This window comes from Bemisia tabaci, chromosome 6, assembly GCF_918797505.1.
Source record: "Bemisia tabaci chromosome 6, PGI_BMITA_v3".
Classification (NCBI taxonomy): Eukaryota; Metazoa; Arthropoda; class Insecta; order Hemiptera; family Aleyrodidae; genus Bemisia; species Bemisia tabaci.
This window is the reverse complement of record NC_092798.1, coordinates 17,798,829-17,822,042: the sequence shown is the minus strand read 5'-3', so window position 1 is coordinate 17,822,042 and position 23,214 is coordinate 17,798,829. Positions and strand designations below refer to the sequence as shown.

General features: G+C 37.4%; 2 protein-coding genes across 3 annotated transcripts; one reads left to right on the top strand and one right to left on the bottom strand.

Moving 5' to 3' along the window:
- Positions 1-197: 197 nt before the first annotated feature.
- LOC109040840 (uncharacterized) lies at positions 198-5,977 on the bottom strand. 2 transcript variants are annotated; one of them, XM_019056934.2, is made up of 5 exons: positions 5,697-5,977; positions 3,461-5,067; positions 2,368-2,550; positions 1,784-2,015; positions 198-1,460 (listed from the first exon to the last, which is right to left on the bottom strand). In XM_019056934.2, the coding sequence occupies exons 2-5, from the start codon at positions 5,016-5,018 to the stop codon at positions 1,400-1,402; spliced, it is 2,034 nt and encodes a 677-aa protein (XP_018912479.2). In that variant the 5' UTR covers positions 5,019-5,067; positions 5,697-5,977; the 3' UTR covers positions 198-1,399. The 2 variants fall into 2 exon arrangements, with proteins under 2 accessions (XP_018912479.2, XP_018912472.2); XM_019056927.2 differs by having other exon boundaries at positions 5,801-5,976.
- Positions 5,978-6,206: 229 nt separating this feature from the next.
- ps (RNA-binding protein Nova-1-like protein passilla) lies at positions 6,207-22,175 on the top strand. Its single transcript, XM_019056954.2, has 7 exons — positions 6,207-6,489; positions 8,292-8,438; positions 9,719-9,858; positions 10,401-10,554; positions 11,450-11,620; positions 15,842-16,034; positions 16,379-22,175. Exons 1-7 carry the CDS (start codon positions 6,390-6,392, stop codon positions 16,899-16,901), a joined length of 1,428 nt encoding a protein of 475 aa, XP_018912499.1. The 5' UTR covers positions 6,207-6,389; the 3' UTR covers positions 16,902-22,175.
- Positions 22,176-23,214: the final 1,039 nt, after the last annotated feature.

The following is a 23,214-nucleotide window of genomic DNA, read 5'->3' as shown; positions in this document are numbered from 1 at the left end:
CATCATACTATGCTGAAGTTTGGGCACTAGGAAGTAGAAGAAAAAACAGCTCTCATTGGAATTTTTTTGTTATGTACAAACAAACGAACAAGTTTTAAATTATCTATAAATGCATATTTAGAAAGTGATGCTTTTGGATATTCAAATGGATGAATATATAAGTTAATCAGGTAAAAGGGAGGAAAAAAAAACAAAAGTAAACAGCAAGATATTTAATGAATCAAGCACAGTTGATAAAAACGACTGACTAGAGAGAAATTGAAAAGAAGAAGCTGCTTACTAGGCAAATCGTTCTTTACAAAAAAAATTTACAGAGAAAAAACAACAGAAAGGGATGACTAGATAATATTCAATTGTCATTTTGTGCATCATTTTATGGCATCACTAGGAATGACTGAATAAAATTTCAATCTTCAGAAATACACTTTTAAATTTAAAATTTTCCTTTGGAAAATACACTAAAAACCGACGGATATGTTAGTCCATAATGGCAGAGGGGTTTACCAATCAACAGGAAACCACTTCAAAAAATTGTGACTATGAGGATTTTGAAGACTTTAGAGTTACTATTTCATAGTTTTGTTACTGCATTACTTATGTTAAGTCAGAGGTTGCAAATCCTGCCTCCCGAATTCTTTCTATAAAAAAGCGTAGTTTTCAATGTAGAGACTTGAAAACAGTCTGCCCTCCAACGAAAAAAAATTGGGAAGATGAGAAGAAGCAAACTAATAGACGCTACAACTCGATGGCCGTGGCAAGTTGGTCTGCAAGCCAGCCAAATTTCATTACTTTTGCCTTATTTCCTCTTAGATTTCATGTTTTTCGCAGAAAACCAATGAATATTCAGCTTGAAAATGACTTTGAGTACATTTTTCATACTTTGGGGGAAATTTTCTGAAATCTATAAAATCAATAGAAAAACTTTTTTCTTATTTACGGCAATTTTATTAAAAACACTGCTTTTTTCAGCAATTGCTGGGGATAATCCTATACGAAGGGGCTAGTTCAAAAGTTTTTTCAGAAAGCATTATTAGTGAAAAGAGTTAACTTTTCACACCAACAGAAATGAAACATTTTGGTGATTTCTTCTGGGGTCATGGGTTACATAGTAAGAAGCTCATCTACCTTCAAGCGTAGAGTCAATTCATTATTAACTGTGGATAATGAAGTGGAACTGTAGCTCCTCTTTAAAAAATATTATTACAGCTGCATTTTAAACTGACTCTTGTATTGAGGATTAATTACATAGAAACTAAGTTGGTAGGAGACATTTAACAAAAAATTTCAAAAATTTATTTACACAAAGATTATGGACTTACAAATAAAATTTACTCTAGAAGTCTCCATAAAAGGAGAGAGATCAAGAATCCATTTGCCATTGAGAGACTGGACGAGTGTATCATGCCTTCCATGCAAGAACAACTTTTTTGAAAGGTACAAATACGCCACAATGTTCCTCACTGAAACAGAGAATTAATACAGAATATAAAAAATGAACTTTGTCGCAGTAAAAGTAGGGGATAGGTCAAATTATTTTCAGTATGGAAAGTACTTGTCTCGTGCATTGCATTCTGGTATGCGCTTTCTCCATGAATTTTAATCAGGTCTACAGGAGAAAAATTTTCTTTTACACATCAATAATAAATGATTTATAGCTGCTTCATCTATAGTTCAACAAACAATGAAAATTGCATAGCAGAATTATTTTTGAAACATTTAATTTCTTGTTCAAAAACCTATCGGTAGCATTCTTTCAAGATTTGTAGGGAAGGATGGTACTAACCATTCAAAATAGCGGTTATCTTGAATCGCTCCATTTGTTCCACTAGTGATTGGAAAGTCTAATTGGACACCAACCCATGTATCAGTCTTGCCTTTTATCGGACCAACATACTTCACTTTTCCATTGACTATTCTTCCTTCCTGGGTAATGACTTTTACTAGTTGATTTAATTTTAATTCGTATGGTGATTTAACGATAAAAGGTCGATGGTTTGTTCTCTTTGGACTGGCAACTGTGCAAAAAACAAAAAAACATACAGAGTCAAAATGGATACACACCAATCCAGTAAGAAAAATTAAGCATATTTAGAAGAATGACATCATCCACCAACAAAACACCATCTACAAGAAAGTCATTCATTTTTTCCTGCAATTAATTCAAAGTCTGGGAAAAATATAAGATATTTTTAAATTAGAATAAAAACTACCATGATATGTGAAGTCTTGCTGAAGAACAAAGTTTCAAACTTCTTTTCAATAATTTCAACTTGATATGAACTGACGTAGAGCTACACTTATCTGTATAAGTTATCATGTAACTAGTTCAAGAATTGAAAGGGGAAAGAGTCAAATGTGGGTACATACATCTGAAACGAGGTTCTGAGCAGCGGCGAAGAAAGGGGCATGGAGTCAGAGGGTCTGATCCTGTTGTAATTGCATCGATGGACTTCCTTAATGATTGTTCAGAATCATCAATCAATGATTCTGTTGATTCTCCGCCACTATCTGGCTCGCGCAGGTCTGGCATAGAAGTTCCAAACTTGCGCTCTGTAATGCAGACGAAAATTTTGAAAATCAGAGCAAACGTTTCCAAGTAATTTGTACTTGCAAGTAAAAACCTGCTTTAGAGAGAAAGCTGATTGTGATCTGGGATCAATATTTTTTTTGTCTTGATGCTTTGGTGAAAAATAAAGCTCTCTATATGCACTATATTTGGATCACATTTTGCAATGAGGAACTACAATATCTGGCTTGTTTTAGAAACAACATATGTGCCATTACTTTTCCTATGCAGATAGATATTTTTATGTATGAGCCAGAAATTTTAGTTCCTTATGGGAAAATGACGTCCATTGAATGTGGAGGCATACTAAAAAGGAGAGCATACTCAGATAATATAAATTATAGTGGTGGGTGTAATTAAAGACTCTGGTAAACAAAGGAATTGCTACCCCATACAGCATAGGAAAAACTTCTTGACCAAGCTCGTGAGGGAGCAATTGCCTCCAAAACTTCAGCCAAAAGAGCTGCTACATGACACAATTTAGGAGCCCTATTGGATACTTCTTAAGTAATCTCACAAAATCTTTGGGGACCTTTTTTGATTTTTTTCTCTCTGCTATAGCAAGAGGCTCCCCCCCCCCCTCCATCTTCTTTTTCACAGGGCTTAGCCCCAGAAAAATTTGGAGCCAGTGCACCCCTGAGCTGCATCAAAGAGTAAGAGCATTACGTAAATTTAAGATTCCTTGTGATCATTAATTGGATTACATTTTGCAATAAGGAACCACTATTTCTGGCTCATTTTAGAAACAACATAAGTGCCATTGCTTTCCCTATGCAGATATGTGCTTTTACAGGAGAGCCAGAGAGAGCGGTTCTTTACTGCAAAATGTAATCAAAGTCTATCATACATCAATCAAAGGTGCTGATTCCGAGATAATTTTGAATGAGAGCGTACCCATGAAAGCTACTCTGTTCCTAGCTCTGGAGAAAGGTTTAGGCTTCCTTGTGTTATGATTGAGTGCTGATGCTGACCGCAAACATCGAGAAACAGGCTGACATGATGCAGAGAGCGACACGCTGCGGCAATGGACAGGTGATGACGGAACAGAACTCCATATCTGACGATTGTTCCATCCGGAGTCCAGTGACAGAGCTGTGGGCTGAAATGAATGTCGTCTATTGCGATTCCCTGCCAAGTCTAATGGTGAAGATGGGGACATGGACATTAATGAGCATTCACACTGTTCCCAACTTGAATGCTGGCTAGGCGACCAAGGGATTTGACTACCATACCCTGGCGACATGATGTAGTCTGTATTCTTCATGAATGAAAAAGCACGAGGATAATTCTTGCATAATGATGTTATCCCAAAGTCTTCTTGGATTTGGCACAGGTGATCGAAGCTTTGTGAAAGTTCTGGAACCATGCTGGTAAAGTTAATATCTGAAAGGAGAATACGGCGCGCTTCTTGAGTTTTTTCACACAATTTAAGGGACTGCTTTCGAGGGGGAATGTTTTCTGGGGAGAGCGAAAACTTAGATGGGAGAGTGGTGAAATTGTGAGAAACTTTGTGATGAGCTAGGTAACTTTCAGACTTCCAATGCTGTGGGAGAGCACTTATTTCAGTTTGTGCTTCAGATTCGTTAGTTGGGTTGTTATTCTCGACAAGAATAGGACGAACATTCATAGCTGTGTCAACAAATTTTACAACTGAGCTTTGCGTGGGAAGCTTGTTGCCGTATGAATTTTTTCTTTGAGAGAGAGGACGATACAAAGAAAAAGAATGGGCTACAGTGTTCCTGCGAGCCGATTGATTTGGATGCTCACCATCATTGAGAACACCACATTTGGAAATATCCGTGTCTGCAAAAACAGATTGAGAGTGCTTGGATTGCCAGGCATCCGCCTCATTGATAGAGACCATATCTTCTTGTAATGTGCATAACTCTTTTGTATCATCAGTTGTAAAGATGAGCTCGATATCATCTACCTCTTCTGTTTCCTCAAGCCCTTGCATCACTTTTTCAGCCTCATTTTTGGAGACAAGTGCCTGAGACTCTTTTTCTTCTTCCATTGGATCTGTAACATTTACAATGTTCTGCACAGGTTTTTCTTCCATGACATTTTCTTTTTCCTCTTCACTAACTTGTTCCTGCGCTGATTCTCTGTTATCCCTGTTGGAGGATTCTGACTTTTGCGCTTCCATTAAACTTTTCGAGTTCCCTTCTTTTAAGTAAGGTGGAGGTTCAATTGGTTTCAAAATTACCGGTTTCTCCTGAAGAGCACTACTGCTTAAAGATGATAGTTTTTTACGGAGTGCTTGATTTTCGGCAGAGAGCTTTTCAATTGTCCCCAAGAAGTCAACTGAGGTGACATTTGCTTTGTTCGAAGAGGACTTTAGAGAATCTAATTCTATTTGATATCCTTCAAGGGCTTGCCGTAGTGAGACAACAGTTTGGTGCAGGACTTGAACAGTGTCTAGGGCTCGCATTTCAGCGAGACAAGTGCCCATATTAGAAGATAGCGCATGGCCGATGGATTTTAAGCAGCCGTAGATAGACCTGAAAAAAATTAGCACTATGTTGGTCACAATGACAAGGATAATAATGACATAACTTTATACACTAGGTAAAACAAATCACAAGCCTGAATGAATAATTGAAGTTTAGAGACTCTAGCCATACTATACCAATGAACACGTATGCTTCTGAAAAAAGTATGGACACATTTTTTAATTTCTGAACAGTTCTTGCTCCTCTTCGATTTGCCTTGATTTTATTTTGCTCTTTCTTACCCTCAGATTCATCTGCAAGAATTATGAGAAGGGCAAGTCAATAAAGACAATGGTCACAACAAAGCTATATGAATGCACCACCTACTCCCACACCTAAACCTACGACTACTCCTTGCAAAAAGGATGATCAAGGAATCATACAGCATCTTGTTGCATGTTGACAATTTGCAGTATCATAATAGTGTAGTAGTAGTGTATCATAGTAGTATCATAGTATGTACCTTTATTATCATCAGTAACACTATTTTTCGTCGGAGCTCTGCACAGCTATATTCGGTTATTTGGGTACATGCATTTATTACAATTATGGCCTTGGCAGTCAAGTTTATCAGTGATGTCTTACGGAACTGAATTGGAGGAGATGCACCTACAAGATAATTCATTACATGTCATTACCGATTATCTCCTTGCTTGTGTTGGACTTGCCATTGATGAAATGGGCTGACATGGAGAGCGACTTGAAGAGACCGAACAGAAAATTTTGAGGTAAATTTACTTGCCTATTAATTTCTCGAGTTTCCCCAAGTTATACAACATGCAGGATGACACACGGATTAGAAAAAACAAACGGAGTTTTTCAAATAATTCTAAAAACATTCAGTGAAGAAGGTAGTGCCATCACTGATAACGTACATGATAACACAATCAATAATCAACAAACACCCACCCACGAGACAGATTGAAGTGAAGAGACGACGCAAGGCGCAACATTGGTAGCCAATCAAAGCTAACTATTTTATCAAAGGTCAAAATTCTTTCTCTGCTCCCGACTGACGTCAAGCTCACATTTCCTTGGTTCCTTCCAATGGTTCCTTCACGTCCCTTATAGTTCCCAGCTGACGTCTCTTAATGGCAGTCGAAATTAAAACTTGCACCTGCATTTTTTTTTCTCTCTGTGACGTTTACAAAGAGGTTGGAACAGGAACTACAGGAAGGATTATTGCATTTTCAGCAGCTGAGCGTAATCATCATTCTACAATGTTCCATTAAAATCGTAATTTCTCGCCTAGTTTACCTCAATCTTTTCCAAATTATATCTCTGAAGGCTGTAAAGTGTTGGATAGTTGTGCATATCAAGTGGAAAGTGAAATGGATACGTGTTCTTCCCCAGAAAATCCAGATTCTCGTAAAAGGCCGCGCGACCCTGAAAGTGAGAATGGAGTTTCCAAACGATCCAACTACGGTGGAGGTCAGTCAGATTTTATTTTTGGCACTCGCTCTCTCATTATTGAGAAACTAGACGTTCATTGTCAAAACCGACATGATCTTCTATTCACAAGCCTCATAATTCAGCGATGTGAAAGTATTGGAAATTGGTCTACATTGATAAGAAGCTGTGATTTGATAACGCTCATTTAGTTCCCTGTAAAACAGCAATGAACTCAGGAAATGAAATTCACTGAAGTAGTCAATTTCATGAACTCAGGCATTCTGTCATGAAATCCTGTGTGTAATCATCTTTAAAGTTCTTGTATTTGTTACCTCTGCGAGGAAGGACCAGCAAGAATTTTATTCATCCTGACTCCTCAGGTTCGCTACTTCAGGTGCTTCATCGCGGCTTATTAACGTCCATTTTCCAATTTCTTCACCTAACAAAAGTTTCAACTAATCTAAGAAGATTAAATTTCATTTCGTACTGAACTAACTTGTTTAAAGATAAGTTACCGATTTCTGAACTCAGTTGTGCCGGAAGACATCAATTCTTTTCAATGCATTCTCCCATCTTGCTATTCTTTTAGAGCAAGTCAGAGAATATTGCAAGATTTACCTAGGGATGCGAGGGATTTGTTGGTTCTTTTGCACTGTAGGGATAAATTTAGAAAAAAACACAGTAGCATGATAATGTTAAAGAAGTAAATGATTGAGTGCAGTAGCAAAGTGAGGTCTGAAAAAAGAAAAAAAAACCCCTTCAGTAGGGCTTTCTTTATCCCTGGAACGTGATGGATCTTTGCGGTTTGGGCCGGTTGAACCGGCCATACTGCGGCCTCAACCCACCTCGGAAGAGTGGTCCAAGCGTTCAACTGGAACGCATGGAACGCGCCAGTGGAACGGGATACAAAAGTGATGCGTTCCGTAGGGATCCTGTGTGGTTGGGATGAAAAAAAAGCCCTATTGTTGCCTACACATGTGCAATCATTGACAGGAATTGAATCGCATCGTAAATTGTGCCAGGTAATTAGCTTGGACGAATGTTAGGAAACATCACACAGACTGGTGAAAGTAGAAAAATTGGTACAGTATCTCTATATCTGCCATTGAAAATATCTTACTAATTTCTACCACAATACCTATAGAGGAACCACTTGATTTTTTTAGCCAAATTCTGTATGAGTTTTCTTGGACCTCAAAAAATTTTATGTTAAAATATTGAAAAGTATAGGCTGGTTTTTTATTGAGCAAATGAAAGAAGAGTGGATATTTTTTAACACTCCACGGAAGATATTTCTTTTTCTAGTTTCACAATCAATGCTTGAAACTCACTTTTGAGTTTCAGGAGCCATGTGGCGCATCAAGCTCGATTTTTAGGGGCCAAATTGACTTTTTCCCTATATACCACAGCGCATTTAGTGAAAAGTTAGACGCAAGATGTTCTAGTTACAGAACTTGTAACTGTAACTTGGGGAAAATTTCGAAAAATCACCGAACAGAAAAATTGGCATTTTTTTTTTGGAAGGGGAGGGGCAATTTTTAGGGGCCACGTTGGAGCAGAGCCTTCTTTTTTTAGGCGCATTTGGCTTGTTGGCGCATGTGAGTTTCGAACACTGTTCACAATTGATGCAGGTCTCTGAAATGCACTACCACCCACATTTTTGTCAGCTTATAAAGCCTGCTCAAGGGAGCGTTAGATTTTCTTTTTAATATTTTGCTACTGCTATGCTTTCTTGGATATAATTCAGGAAACAAGACTGGACTAAAGTAAGGTGTGAAATTGTGTAGCAAATTTCGAGTAAAATGTATACTTATACTTATATTATTCTTTTATATCTTTAGGCAAAGAGTCACAATACCACTTAAAAATGTTAATACCCAGCCTAGCAGCCGGAGCGATAATTGGAAAAGAGGGGAAAACTATCGCTCAACTTCAGAAAGAAACTGGTGCTCGAGTGAAGATGTCAAAAGCGAATGATTATTACCCTGGTAAGTTTCGGATTATCCTACTAAATACCTCACTGTAGAGTCAAGTGTGAGTTTGGAAAACAACTCTTGATATTTAAGATTTTTTCAACACTTTTTTATGTAAATTTTACTTAAAAAATAGCGGAAAAGGGTTTCCTAATGCACACATTTTAACAGTTTTTAAAAGTCGTCTTTTTGAAATTTAAGATTTTTTACAAAGCTTTTTCAAGAGTCCTTGCTACTAGGCTAACTATAATAATCCAAAGCACACCATGACACCATCAGCGGGCCGATTATTGAAACTGATAGACAAAGCGATAGACAAAGAAGACATAGGGAGTATAGAGCGATCCTATTGGTTGGCATGATTGGCTTTTTTAAACCAAGGAAGAAAATGATGGACTAACTGTCAGGTTTCTCGTGGGTTGCCGTTTGTTAGTCCATTACCCACCTGCTATGTCCATCGCCACCACCCGCTTCCACCAATAGGATCCCTCCAAATCCCTTTTGTCGTCTTTATCCATAGCTTTGTCTATCAGTTTCAATAATCGCCCCGTGGGGCTGCAAAGATTTCTTAGCGTCTCTGTTTTTCAAATAGACCTACCACTCCTAAAACCCCCTTTTTTCCCGAAACATCAAAGTGATGACCTTTTTCTCACTCTTTATTTGTAGCAATCGCTGGATCCAAATTTTGTGGAAAAGATACAATTTATTACCACTGCATGCCAGCCCTCCTATTTTTAAAATCTTTTTGGGATCTTCCCACTTTCCCACGCAAACAATTTCAATTTTGTAGTCGGTTATGTGTTCGAGAAGTTTCTGTACCCTTCGACACTTTATCAATAATTAATGTCATTGAAAGTGGCGAGTATGTGGCTGGGTCAATTGATGAATGATTAATCGGCTTACAATTAGTTAAACCGGGGATGTCCAAATGAGTCAACGTTCCTCCATCTCAACGCTTCAAATAATACCCCAAGCCAGTCACTGACTCTGCCTTTATTCTTAACAAGGACTACAGTATTCATCATGCTCCTTACTATATGTATATTGGTAATTTTGCTAGTGTTTTACCTTCAATACATATGATAAGAATTTAAGACACTGTTATTGGTATCAATGATTTTTTAAATAATTGAATAACTGGACAAGAATTTTTCTAAGCACTATATGATGGTGTTTTAAATTTTTTAGTTGTTTGTCAACATGTAGAGACTTCATCAAGGTATTTTGTTGAAATAAATGTTAGCATTTATTTTAAGATTGCCCAAGTGGATAATACTAAATTTATTTCATTTCAGGGACATCTGAGAGAGTCTGCATTATCAGTGGAACAGCTGATGCAATTATGACTACTGTTATCTTCATCATGGAGACAATTCGAGAGAAACCTGAATTGGGTGGTGGCAAATTCGGCCTTGAATCAGAGCGCGAAAAACAGGTGAGAGCTGATATCTGAATTTTAGTCCGAAAGTTTGAGGTGGTTTAGACTTGGCAGTGTGTGGTTTTGGTCCATCCTGGAAATGAAACCGAATTGTGTTGTGATGCACAGTTGAAAGAGTGGCAATCGAGCAAAATCTCAAAGCCCAGGGTGATTTGTAATTAAATTGTTTTCTCTGAAACTAGCTTCTGAAATCAAAATCAACTTGAACATTACTTTTTCATCACTTGTATAACTTCTGAAATCTCAGGGAATCAAAGGATCTACCATCTGTTAGATCTTCTGCTCCTCCTCACTCTATTTTGCCTTTGTTCGAAGCTGGTTCATACTAAGTTTGAGCAATGCAGAACTCGATGTTTTTAAACATTTATCGGTGGAAATCCCCAAAATACTAAACAAAATATTTGAGTCCATTTAGTAAGTGTGGTAAGGAGAAAACATATCAAAGTTTCATCAAATTCCTCCAGAAAAAAATGTTCATGAAGAGATTCTGTATGTACGCCAAGCATCGCCTTTATATCATCAATTGTTTCTCTTTTCAGCTGAAAGTTCTCGTACCAAATAGTACTGCTGGTATGATAATCGGGAAAGGTGGTGCCTACATTAAGCTTATCAAAGAAGAAACAGGTGCATATGTGCAGCTCTCTCAAAAGGCTAAAGAAGGAACTTTGCAAGAGAGGTGCATCACAATCAGTGGTGAGGCCCCATGTCTCTCAGTTTTATACATTTAGATATCCCCCCCCCCCCTAAGCATCTGCATTCAGAATGTATAGGTTATTTAAAAAGCTGTATTCCAAGCAAGCAAATGATTCATCTCAATTTTTTTCTGCTCCATCAAACAGCTCAAGCCTCATTAAAATACAGGGTACCTACAGGTGCAGAATACCGTGTAAAAGTGCATCTTTAAAGCATGTTTAAATACAAAGAAGTAGCTAGAAGAATGGGTCAGTGGCCCCCAATTTTTTTTCCATTCATTTTCTGTACATAAATACTGAGTCAAATTAGCCTCTAAGAATTTTTCCAGGTGTTTTTTAGCAGTAAATGACTAATACACCCTGTTTTGCAAACACCTTAAATGGGACCTATTTGAAAAGATATTTTTGGCGGGCACTGATGATGTAGTCGGGGGGGGGGGGGGGGGGGAATGGCGTCTGCTGATGACCTCGGCTGTGAAAAAGCTCTCAATATTTCTATGAACTTGACTCGCTTAATCGAGTGTGGCATCAGGATTCTTCAAACAAAACCTTGTTCATACCTTGTGAGGATAAAATGGAAGAACTTTGACGTGGTCAGCTTTATTTAAACTGTTTGAGCTGTGAGACTAGAGATCCAAAATTTCATGGACTTTCATGTCCACCTGACAAGCACCATCATTGGCGATAAGGCAGTTCTCGCCAGTATTGATGATTTTCTGGTACCTTTCTCCACAGTTTTTTTTTTTTTTTCTGTCAGGCTTTACCTTCTCCTGTGTATTGCTTCGGAGCAGGCCTCTTCCAGGTCTGTAGTCTTTCAAGGCCTTCATTTATTTAAAAGTAATTCCAAGACATTACTCTCCGTTCAAAGTTAATTTTTTGAATGATTTTGTCCACAGGCGAAATAGATGCAAACAAGCGAGCCTTAGAATTAGTTCTAGCTAAAATAATGGAAGATCCTCAAAGCAGTTCGTGTTTGAATCTGAGTTATGCAGAAGTAAATGGACCTGTGGCCAACTTTAACCCAACTGGATCGCCGTATGCAAATCTCTCACCTACATCACCCAATTGTACATTATCATTGTTCATAATCATTTTTCACTTTCACTATCTTTCTTATCTTTTGTGTACTTCGAAATCTTCATCTTTCCGTATTGTCTGAACAGTTAGATTATTTGCCTGTATACTCTAAGACGAATAAGGAAAAAGTTGCCATGGCTGTGATATCTTACTTCTTAAGGTGCCATCAGTGCGTTAAATCAGTTGCTGAAAAAAAGGGGCTGCCTGGAAAAGGAGGCAAGGGAACAAGAAAACAAAGCGGAGAATAAAGAGAAAATGAGATAAACAAGTGAAAAAAGAAAAGTATAAAATTTGCATCCTACTAGAAATGAATTTCAAGAGAGAACAAGATGAAAACTAACGTATCTACTCTGCTGTAATTAAGTGTTTTATTTTGGTAAAATCGGAAATGAGTTGCCAGACTTTAGTCCGACTGATCAATAAGCAATGCTTTAATTTAAATAGTCCAACCGATGAACTCAGCATTTTTCTGAAGGTAACATCAACAGAAGTTGGATGCCGATGTCCACTGGTGCGGGTTTGGCTGTATCTTATCCCATTCTTCATTTTTATGCTGGCAGCCATTCCTCTCGTACTCTTTCTGATTTTGTAAGGTTATGAAAGCAAAGTAGGATTCTGGGAAACTACTTTCATCATTCATTATGATTTCATATGCGTCTCCCATCTCTCCCCTAAATTCTGCCTTGGCCATCTGTGTCCTTTTATAACATATCAAACTTGCTGTGAAATCATTTTATGGACAAGACCGGAAAGATCTGTTCACCACTCACACAAGTACAAACATATATGCGTTTCCATAAGCTCAGAAATTCAAAATAATATGCTGACACCTAGGTTTTATGATGGGTAACAAATAATTATTCTACTGTCATTGTTAGTTCAATTATTGCACGGAAATGACTAATGGACCAGTAGACATGGCACGAATTTCAGCATTCTGATACATGTTTCATTACTAAAATTTCATGTAGAACACGATGCGCACAACGAAAATTACCGGAATCAACTCCTTACAAAGATATTTAATGATTCTTGATGCGTAAATTCAAACCACCCGCTCATGAAAACTCAATGCTCAACGTGACTCACACCGCGCTCAAAACGTTATCATGACAGTCTCTGCGATATAAAAATCTGGCAACCTCAATCTTGATGCTTTGGCTCAGCGATAGCAAGTTGTTTATAGTTTGAACAACACATGGTGGGAAATGAACATTGCTAGATCGAGAAGCTTGCTGAAATCGTTGTAGTGCACGATTTGACTCACGTAGAGCTTTGAGTTTCTTATGAGCGGGCAGTTCAAATTCCTCGTAACCAATTTGAAATAAAAACGTTAATATCTTTGTTAGGAGTTGATTTTGGAAATTTTCGTTGCGCGAATCGTGTTTTACGTGAAATTCTGATCAAGAAACATGTATCAGAATGCTTAAATTCGTACCTTGTCTAGTGGTCCATTCTCAATTTTTTCTCTTGCTTCAAGTCCTTCGATCCTAATTCGAACATGCTTAAATAGCCTAGGAAGAGTACTGTCATCTTTGAGGAACTTTGCCTTTTTTCTGATCGAACTGCAAATTTAAGGCAGAAGCTCTTTTTTATTGAGCTCTTTGGGCCCAATGCAAACAAACAAGGTGGTGAGTTCCGAACGGGATTAGCATTTCTTAATATCCAACTTCTGAAATAAGTTTCAATTAAACTTGGATGGATTTTTTGGCAAGAATTAGACGTCTCCTGCGAGTATCATTCATTTTTCCCCCAACAATTCAAATTCTCACCTGGCAAGTCTGTTTACTTTGGGCCCTAAGAGTCCCACGGAAAGTCCAAAACTGATGAACTAGTTTAAAAGCGGCACCAACGCGGCTATCCTTTTGTCACATCGATCCTCAAAGCCTGGTGGCAAAGATGATAGTTTTTTTCAAAAGAGGGGAGGGAAAAAAAGTTTGCAAAGAAGATCACAAATCGCACACCCATAGTGCGACATTATTGATGTCACTCATTTAATGAGGAGCTTACTAAAGAGGTGGCATAAGGCAATACTCAGTTGGACGTATTTCTGTCAAACGGAACTATGTGCATTAAGACATGAGCCGTGAGACCCTTAAGAATGCAGCATAACAGGGCTCTCGTCATAATGCACATAGTTCCGTTTGACAGAAACATGTCCAGTTGTTATGCTGCATATACGGGGTGTATGCGCAATTCAGCATGTGCATATCCTCCACTTGCTCGTGGCTGCAAACGAAAGAATCTACGTGCTTTGCTAACACACATACTTCTTTGCTGCGAGTATGCTCCCTTATCAATGCCAGACAGGCCTCAGAGCTATTGGCAAATCGGCTATGCTACTGATGTACTACCTACCGTACTACTGCTACTGCCTGCATACAGATTTTTATCTGATTTTTTTAATCTTTTCCTTATCTTGATCCCTCATTCTGCCTCTGCTCTACTCATAAAATCTTCTTTTAATCTGAAAGTTACAACTTTTTAAATTACGCACTGATTAATTATTACATTTATTACCCACTCCATCTAATAATCATGATAAGAAATGCAGTCAAGGATGTCACATCACTGTTCTTCAGGGGGTTCAGAAAAAGCATCTTAATCTTTAAAGTCAAGACTTCTATTAAAATTTGAAATGGCAGGGGTGCAGAAAGTTCCTGAGTGCTGAATGCTTGCCGCAATCAGACGATTTCTGCCTCACAACAAACTTTTTGATTTGTCTCACTTCTTGAAAAGTGATGAACAAAGAGTCTTTTTAAAATTGTCGTACGACCATGCACTTCCCATGTTATTCGCAATCCAATCGATATTTGCCTCCAGGTAGCTGCAGTCCAACCTAAAATTCGCCTCAATTATTCCCAATGTTTTTTTCTTGCAATCTGCCCTAACAATCCTGTCTTCAATTTCCGTTTCGGCAAATATTGTGGCCTTTGAATTTGTAACATTTCGAGGTTGACGTCCCATTGTTCCTGTTACATAATTGATTACATAAATCTAGAAACATTGAGTTGAATGATGAATAATGACGGTTAAAAAAACAGTCTTCATAAATCAATTTCACCCCTACACAAAACTCACCAAGGGATTTAGTTTTCACCTTAATAATACGAAGGTTAGGGTTTTTTTTTTTTTTTTTTTTTTTTTTTTTTTTTTTTTTTAAAGTTGTTTTTGTAGGCTATATATCCAAGGGATACTGCGATCCTAGAAGGGAGCTGAAAAAATGGAAAGTAATTTTAGTTATAACTGGAATGAGAGGGTAGAAGTGTAATAGTAGGTGTAGGAAGAAGGTTAGGTTAAAAGGTGTTCATGGGTGTAACTGAGGCCATACTTTTGGAGGCTTACTGGCGCTTGAGGCTGACCCATTTTAAATAGCGGAAGGCTCATTTTAAATTTGTGGACAAAATTTGGAAATTGAAGATGAAATTGTGAAAATCTTCGCTGCATCTACAAGGTTGTCTGGATTAATTATTTTCACTTTTGTATTGACCGTGAGACTGGCCAGCCTGTGCAAGGGGCTAGGGCTGAGGCTGGCTTGTCACCGTGCAAGGCCTATGCTGAATCTGTAGACATAGACAACTTTAAGAATGAAGACTATCAGGGTTGCCGGCGATCTGGAAAACTGGGAAAGTCAGATAATCTGCGGCGACAGGGAAAAGTCAGAGAATTTTGCGAGGTGCGTTTAGCAGGAGTGAGTGTAATTTAAAGGGAAAATTCAACGTGAATGTCAGGGAATCCGAAAATTTTGGAGTTAGGGAAAAGCAAAAGGAGTTGGGGAAAGTCAGGGAATTTGATTATGGAGAAATTATGGCAACCCTAGAATATGTTAAAGGGGCTCTCCAACACAAGTTGGCCGTGCTAATTTTGTTAATTTTTATGTTACTTTTGTTTCAACATGCTGTACTGGTAATATGTATTATACATATAATCTGCAGCATTTATGAGCTTTATAGTTTATTGCTACATAGTCAGCTTTTTGGAACTTTCTGTACTCATCGTTCAAATTTTCTGGCTCATCTGATTCTCCTGATCAGCTGTGGTGTACCTACTCTCTGCCAAATTTTAAGGAAGACTATATTCTCATTCCTTTGGCAAAGTACATTATCAGCCCAAAAGTAAATTATGCAAACAAATTATGATGTGTTTAAAATTTGTCTTGTTTGTTCCTTTTATTATAGCAGGTATTTTCAATTGCTTTATTTGTTTCACAGCTACTGCTGTAATTGGCGGGGCATCAGGACTTAATCTAACATTGAATCTCAGTGGACCTGCAACTACAGGGCATGGCTTGAACGCAGCTGTTAGTGTTCAGTTGATTGAACAGATTAAAAATATGTTACGGGCGACCGGATATTCAGAACAAGCTACCTCGCAAATTTCTAGTGCCATGTCTACACTTGCAAGGTAATATTGTTTTCATTAAACTGTGTACCTGTTGTTGTTGATTCAGTTTGCCATGTCAAATGAGTTTACAGTATTTTAGGAGCTCGCCAAAAGAAGGGCTATTAAAACCTTGGTTGTCCTAGCACTTCCAAGCAACTGAAGTAGGTATCACTTTAATTGAAAAAAGCGGCATTTGAACTATTGCTAAGTTCTAGCTATAAATGCAGAACTCCAGGCACAAACGAGCTTAAGTCTCTTGATGAGAAGGTGCCTTTCTTGCACCAACAACTAAACTCTAACAGTAGGAATGCATTTACAAAAAACTCATGACATAGTTCCCTAATTTTTAATTTTTTTTGTTGCAGGTATGGAATCTTGGGTTTAGGATTAGGATTAGGAAGTGCCCCAGTGGCACCCACTGGAAGTTTTTTTGATGTAGCACCGATGGATGCAACGCCTGCGCACACAGTAGGAGGTGTGTTTGGGGCAATCGGGACCGCCCCATCAAACCGAGGCTCCATAGACTTGGGCAAATGTCTTGATACATTCCGTGCAGCTTCAATCTCCCCCTCTATCTCAATCAACAACAATTCTTTCGGTTTAGGTCAAATTGAAGCTGCAAAAGACGTAAGGAAGGAGGAAATCACAGTTCCAGAACTAATTGTTGGTGCAATTTTGGGGCCTGGTGGCCGCTCGTTGGTTGAGATTCAACAACAAAGCGGTGCCACTATTCAAATCTCCAAGAAAGGTACTTATGCTCCAGGCACACAAGACCGAGTAGTCAAAATTCAAGGCTCGCCGAGTGCCATTGCATCTGCCAGGTTTTTCATTAATTGTCGAATCAACGAAGAAGAAGCCAAACGCAACCGATATACTGTCATTCAGTAGTTAATTCTTCGTTCCACTCGTTTCAAAATGTGGTTACGTGTTACCATTTTCCATTTTTCCCTCCGTTTTTACTGGGATTTGAATAATTTATGTATTCGTTGGTTGTATTGTTAGATTTTTCTGTAATTAGCTCGTCCAACGCAGCACCGAAGGCACTCTTTGCATGACTGTACTATCTAAGGCAGATTACTTGCACTTTTACTTAGTTTTTCATCAAAGATGAAGAATTTTCCTCTCTCCTTGAAAAAGGAAAAAGGATTAGTAGTAAATATGACCAGCTGTCACAAATTTGACTGAATCTTAGTTTTAACTGTACCATTGACTTTTGCATTTCTCTGATGCCACTCAAATGTTCATGTATTGACCCTAAATTCAAAAACTTGGCAACAAACTTATGAGGATAGGTCCAGCACTATTTTCAGTCTTGCATTGTGAAGTAGGAATCCCTTTAAGGTATTCTGCCTCTTTTCTTTTCCCCTGATGTATTCAAAGTGGAAAAAATTGCAAAGTTTGGAAGTTGAAACCTTAAGGGATTATTAGGTCTGGGCTCAAGAGCTTCTAAAGGCCTTGTCCACACGAGCACGGTTTGCGGAACTTCAGGCGAACTTGTTCCATGAACTTATCGTAACTCAGCTGTAACTTGGAACTGATTTGTCCAAACTGCACTTGTGTGGACAAGACCTAAATTTGTCATCACTCAATTGGACTCAAAGCAAGTGCCCTCAAAGATGAAGTAGGTCATGTTTTTGTTTTTGGGGTTCAATAACTCATCAAGTATTCAGTAGACAGTGAGTGTTCTTGCTCTACACGGTGAACTTCCCCAAACTGATGAGAAATGTCCTCTCTTCTATGTGAAAAAAATAATCCTTGTCATTTTCACCCATTCATTAATGCCACTTCTGAGTAGGCAGAGAGTGCACTACGGCTGCATTGTGTTGTTATAACAGCGAGCTGTTGTCTAATGTGATAAAAACCAAAGCACTGATTCATTGGTGGTTTCACTCGAAGTGTTTTGGGATGAATGCATGTGATTTAAGATTTGTTTTATTTCAAGTTATTTACGAAAGTTGTTCGTAAAAGTTATAATGTTTACTGTTACTTTTAATTCATTTGTTGACACTCTATTTGATTAATGATTGTTTTTATTGTTATTTAATAGTCTCTAGCCTAATTGTACGATACTTCTAATTGATCTAGGAATATTAAGTTTAACATGTCCTAACGTTCCTGTAGCCAGTTTTACTTCTTGGTTGTTTTTTGCTCATCAGGATCAGACTTAGAGTCTCTGTTAGATATATAGGGGTTTTATTAGGCTCTTGGTTTCTATGATACCTAAACTTCCCTCAGATTTTCAAAAAAATGAATGGACACGAGTTCCCATAATTTTTCCCAAGACTAGAGGAACCCTCAAGAAATTTGGTTCCACACCAATCAGTTTGCATCAGGTGAAACGTTTGAATTATTTTTCAAATCAATGCGTGAATTCTTCTTCGAAGCATCATGTCTCAGACATGACATTAGACCTCACCCAAAAATGCAAGGTAAGGGAAACAAAGGTATGCTCCTCCTATACAGACCACTCAAAATCGACAAAACGCTTGGTCAGGTTGGTTTAGTTTTAGTCTTGGCAGGAAATTTTCCCAGGGTCTTGGAAAAAAGGAGCAATCAAAATCAAATATTATAGAACTGGAATTCGCCCCAGAAGAAAAGAGGACCAATAAAACTTGAATATTGCAGAATTGGAACCCCGTTTTGAACTTCTTGCCAACACTGGAACAAAACGAACGCGACAGACAATGAGCGTCATACCGATTTCTTGTGCTTAATTATGAGAAGAGCAAACTTTCGTCTCACTTACCTTGCCAAAAATGCATATCAAAGGTATAAAAGAAATTGGGATTCTTCCCATAATACAGATGAATTTCGAAGTGTGAAAGTAATCAATGAAAAATTGCACTGAAATACTATAAAATGTGTCAGTGTGAGAGGATGGACAAATTTAAAATTCATATTTCCTGTTAACAATTCAAACACTCTCTTTTCTGGCTGATCTCTTTATGAAGTTAGGTGGCACCTTTTTTGGCACAATTTTGTCTTGAGGTATCTCACCTGAAACTAACACGAGTGTTTTAAATGCCATTCAGATACGGCCAATTCACACAGATTAGTGTGACACGAGCTGACCTTCATGTCCTGGAGTAGTGAAGGTCCTGTTCTCAGAATCAAACCGGACTATTTTATTTGCTGTTTGTAAAGTTGGAACATTCTTTCACCGTCTTTCAGGTTTTGAGTTCTGGTATTTAATGTCCGCCCGGTTGTTTGGGATATCATAGAACTAGCTCCTGCTATCAAAGCTGTGAAGGAGCTTACACTGCTGTTTCCATTTTTAATGTGATAGTTTATTTGTCAGACAGAAAAATGATTTCAGTTCTCATTTTGTGCCGATTGTGGCTTTAAGTGAAATCCCTTTTGTTCCATGGCGTTTTTTTATTTGTTTATTCATTATTTTATTTTTTTTTATGGCTCATATATGATATGCACGTTATTTAATTGCTTATTCTAATTGACTAAACTTGTCATCAGTCCAAACTCAAAGAGAACTTGTGCTCATTGGCAAATCACATGGAAATTTAAAATTTTCATAAGTTTAAAACTTTCAAAAAGTTCTTCACTCTGGTGATATTGGTGTTAAATTTCTCAAAGTGCCTACTGTATCTTTTGGGAGGCTTCTTAAAACTTTAATTTTTAGGAGGATATTTCAAGGGTGAAAGAATGAAAAGGGAAAATAAAGTTATCATTGAATAGTATAAAACCAAGTCTGGACAAGTAGACTCCCAGATTAGATACCAGAGGCCGTGGCCAGTTAAGGTTTTGTACCAATTGATGTCACTGAAGTAAATGAAACAAGGAACTAAGATTTGAGATTACCAGTTAAACCCTTATACCTGCTAATTTCTATAATGAAATGCACTCTCACAGTTCTGGACGGCATTTATGATGTAACTACTAAACTATATATCTCGATTTGAGGCGTTGCAAATCTCCCCTCACATTTAACCTATTTGAAAAAAAAGCTTATTTCACATCAGTTTTTGCAGACAGAAAATTTTTTTAACAAAGAAAACTCATAAGTTTGCTTGTTGTTATGAAGAATATTCTCCGAAAATTTTGCACAAAATTGTCGAGCAGTATTCGTTGGAAAAGTTAAATATAAGCAGAAATTTTTAACTCTGCACATGATTGAAATCTATGGTTTTGTAGTTTCGTCATTGATATGTTGTTCTTTCTCGCCCAATTTTTGATCCCATTTGCTGTATCCTTCTTAAATCCTTTAAAATTGGAAATTTCTTAGATTTTTACAAGATGATATCTTTAAATACAACCCACGTTAGCTGCTGAATCCAAACTGCGCGTAACCCCTAGTTCATCTCTATGGGGTAGACTAATTTTATACCGTCAAGTGAAGGATAGCTTTTATAATGTTTCGAAAAAAGTCAATAATGGATGGGGTAACTCTTGTCAAAATCGTATCTCTTGTAGATATGACCTTTCATAAGCTGGTCAATCATTGAAATTTCATGTTTGTCCATTGAGCTAGATTGAAGTGGAACAAAGCAATGGGATTGGTGGATGTTAGGAATCAAGATGGAGTTTCGAGAACTTATATGGAGAGATAGTTGAAAGATAGTCTCAGAGAAGTCGCCTTTCCCTCGCCAATTAGTCATGTTTTGCCCGACAACAAACAAGGAATTTCAACAACCAACCTATTGAACTTTTGAGCAGACAGAGATACATCATTCTCCGCAACCAATGTTTAAGGAGAAGTCTAAGAGTGATAATTTAAAAAAATTGTCTTTTCTATTATTATTAAACAAATTAGTTTACTCTCTGTGGCTGAAGATGAAGTTTATTTTACTTCTGCTAACAGTGTAATGAAAATTCTGAAAAACCTTGAAGATTGTAGTATCCCCCCTTTGATGTCATAGGTGAAATTCCAAGCTCGTTAGTGCTTTTAAATTGAAATTGAAGCTGTCCATTTAAGAGAAAGGAGTCATTGATTTTTATTTTTATGTTTAAAATTGTTATTAGACTAATGAACTCACTATGTTAATTTTTTTATTTCTCCTCCTAGTCTTTTCTCTAGAAGAATTGCTGGGAAGCCACTTTTTCTTTAAGTTTTTTATTTGTTGACTAATCTGATCCGCGTTTACGTATTTTTTTTTCCTTGTCAGCTGCATATTTTGTTACTTATTCAATTACAAATTTGATTTTGTACAGTTCCATCTATCATCAAGTCTTTAAATGTAATTCATTGGCTGTTTTGTGACTCAATTTTTCTTTGCACTGTCGAAAGTTTGTATTTCTTGATTTAATTCAGGATTCAGCTAATTCGTGCTTCCTTCTTCATGGCATGAAGGACTAATTTCATGAGTTCGAATCAGAGAGGTTATATTCACTGGTAAAAGAACATAATTTTTGTGAATTAGTGGAGTCGACCGATTTCTGTAGGCTTTGTCTGTAAGAGCTCTCATGCTATGAACTTACCCTCATTGAAATAGTTTGGCAAACTATTTTTATCTTAGTTGAAATTGGATCAATAAAAGAATAAGGTCGGTTATCCTTGTACTTACCTTTGTTGAAGTTCAGGAGCAGTCAAAAGATAATTCCTGCAAAGATAGGAGTTCCCCCACGGAGGCAAAACATTATTTAAGAGGTACCTACTCAAGTATAGAAGATGTAAACGACTCATGTGAAAGGTAGATCATACCTTGAAGTGATTCTTAACATTCGTTCTAGCAAAACTGGCCTTGTCACTCTGCTAAATTCTAGGTCTGCAATCAGCAATTATTTTTATAGTGCGATGAATATTGTCCGTCCCCTTCCAGGAGGAATATCACAAGCTAACGTGCTATATTAGAGAATTAATCCCTAAATGGCATTTATGATAGAAAATTATGATTTTTATGAAAAGGGTCATAGCGATACTTCCGTAACTCCGGAATAAAGAGAGTCTCGAAAATCAGAGGGAGATTTGCCCTCTGTTCTCATCAGTTAAATGATAACCCCGTCACCATGATTTACAAAATATTTAAACTAACCACCCCCTGTCTTCTTTGAATATCGTTTACACGTTTTCTTTTAATCTCACAGCCATTGACAGGTAGATTTAACAGGAGAGGTGAGTGAAGGATCTGTCATTGTAGCCATTAGAAAATTAGGATGATGAAGCATGTGTTGTCAAACTCAAAATAAATGCATTTATCATCCTGTGAACTGCTATACTTTCTTCTTGTCTTATCGCAGAATGATTATTTGATACTCTCCAAGTAGAAATAGAAATAGTACATAACCTCACGACTATCATAACAAGGGTTTGTTTTGTGATTATTTTTCTACAACACATCCTGCATGCAAAGTAATGCCAAAAAGTATCTCTCTGACAATTGGACCACGTTTTTTAGCAGAAAGGAACCAAGCCACATCAGCTGTTGCCAAATTTAGGTGGGTTTAAATTCTTAAAGTAGACGTTTGTGCGGATTCCATTGAAAATTTAAAGGAATTTGCCTCGTACCTTGCAGAAAATTCACTGAAATTTGCTCTGAAATCCGCCCAACCCTTTTCATGCCAAAAAATTAAATTTGGCAATAGCTGGTGTGGCTTGGTTCCTTTCTGCAGCCCTAATTTGAGTTCTAACAATTTCAAGGTTGTTTTTATGTATAACCCTTGTAGTATCCTTGTGTGTATCCTCCTGTGTAATATCCTTATAATGGCCCTATTTTGACATTTTTTTGACAAGTGTCCTTTTCTTTTTTGAAACATTTTATGAAGACATCTGAAATAGAACGAACAGGAATCGAAGATTTACCAATTTTCTGTAATAATTATTAATCGATAGGGATATTTTAAGAGCAGTTGTATCACGATTGAGTTTGTATGGGCAATGATAAGTGCCTCTAAGCTTTTTGGGAGATGTTTTGGGGCAGACTCAAATTTTACGAATTATTAATTGTTGAAAAATCAAAACAAGAACAATTGTAAAGGATGTTTTTAGTATGGAATCCTTCTGAGTGCATACATCCTTAACATTGCTGCAGTGCCACTGAGAATTGAATGGAAGGTTCTCAGACTTGCAAAAAATTGGCACTCTCATCAGTTTCTCTCTCGATCCGCCATTGTTTTTATTGATTCAAAGGACTGCAAGGTCCTTGAAGTTTGTTAAATATAAAATAACGGCAATATTGCATTGGGAAGGTGGCAATGAGAAATGTAAGCTTGGTTTGCAAGAAAATTTTTTTTGATGAGGTTTCAAATT

Coding starts and splice junctions, on each gene's coding strand:
- LOC109040840 (XM_019056934.2), bottom strand. CDS start 5,018: ATGGGCACTTGTCTCGCTGAAATGCGAGCCCTAGACACTGTTCAAGTC. Junction 2,551..3,460: donor GAACAGAGTAGCTTTCATGG/GTACGCTCTCAT, acceptor TCTGCATTACAG/AGCGCAAGTTTGGAACTTCT. Junction 2,016..2,367: donor CTCAGAACCTCGTTTCAGAT/GTATGTACCCAC, acceptor TTTTTTGCACAG/TTGCCAGTCCAAAGAGAACA.
- ps (XM_019056954.2), top strand. CDS start 6,390: ATGGATACGTGTTCTTCCCCAGAAAATCCAGATTCTCGTAAAAGGCCG. Junction 10,555..11,449: donor GAGGTGCATCACAATCAGTG/GTGAGGCCCCAT, acceptor TTTTGTCCACAG/GCGAAATAGATGCAAACAAG. Junction 16,035..16,378: donor GCCATGTCTACACTTGCAAG/GTAATATTGTTT, acceptor TTTTTGTTGCAG/GTATGGAATCTTGGGTTTAG.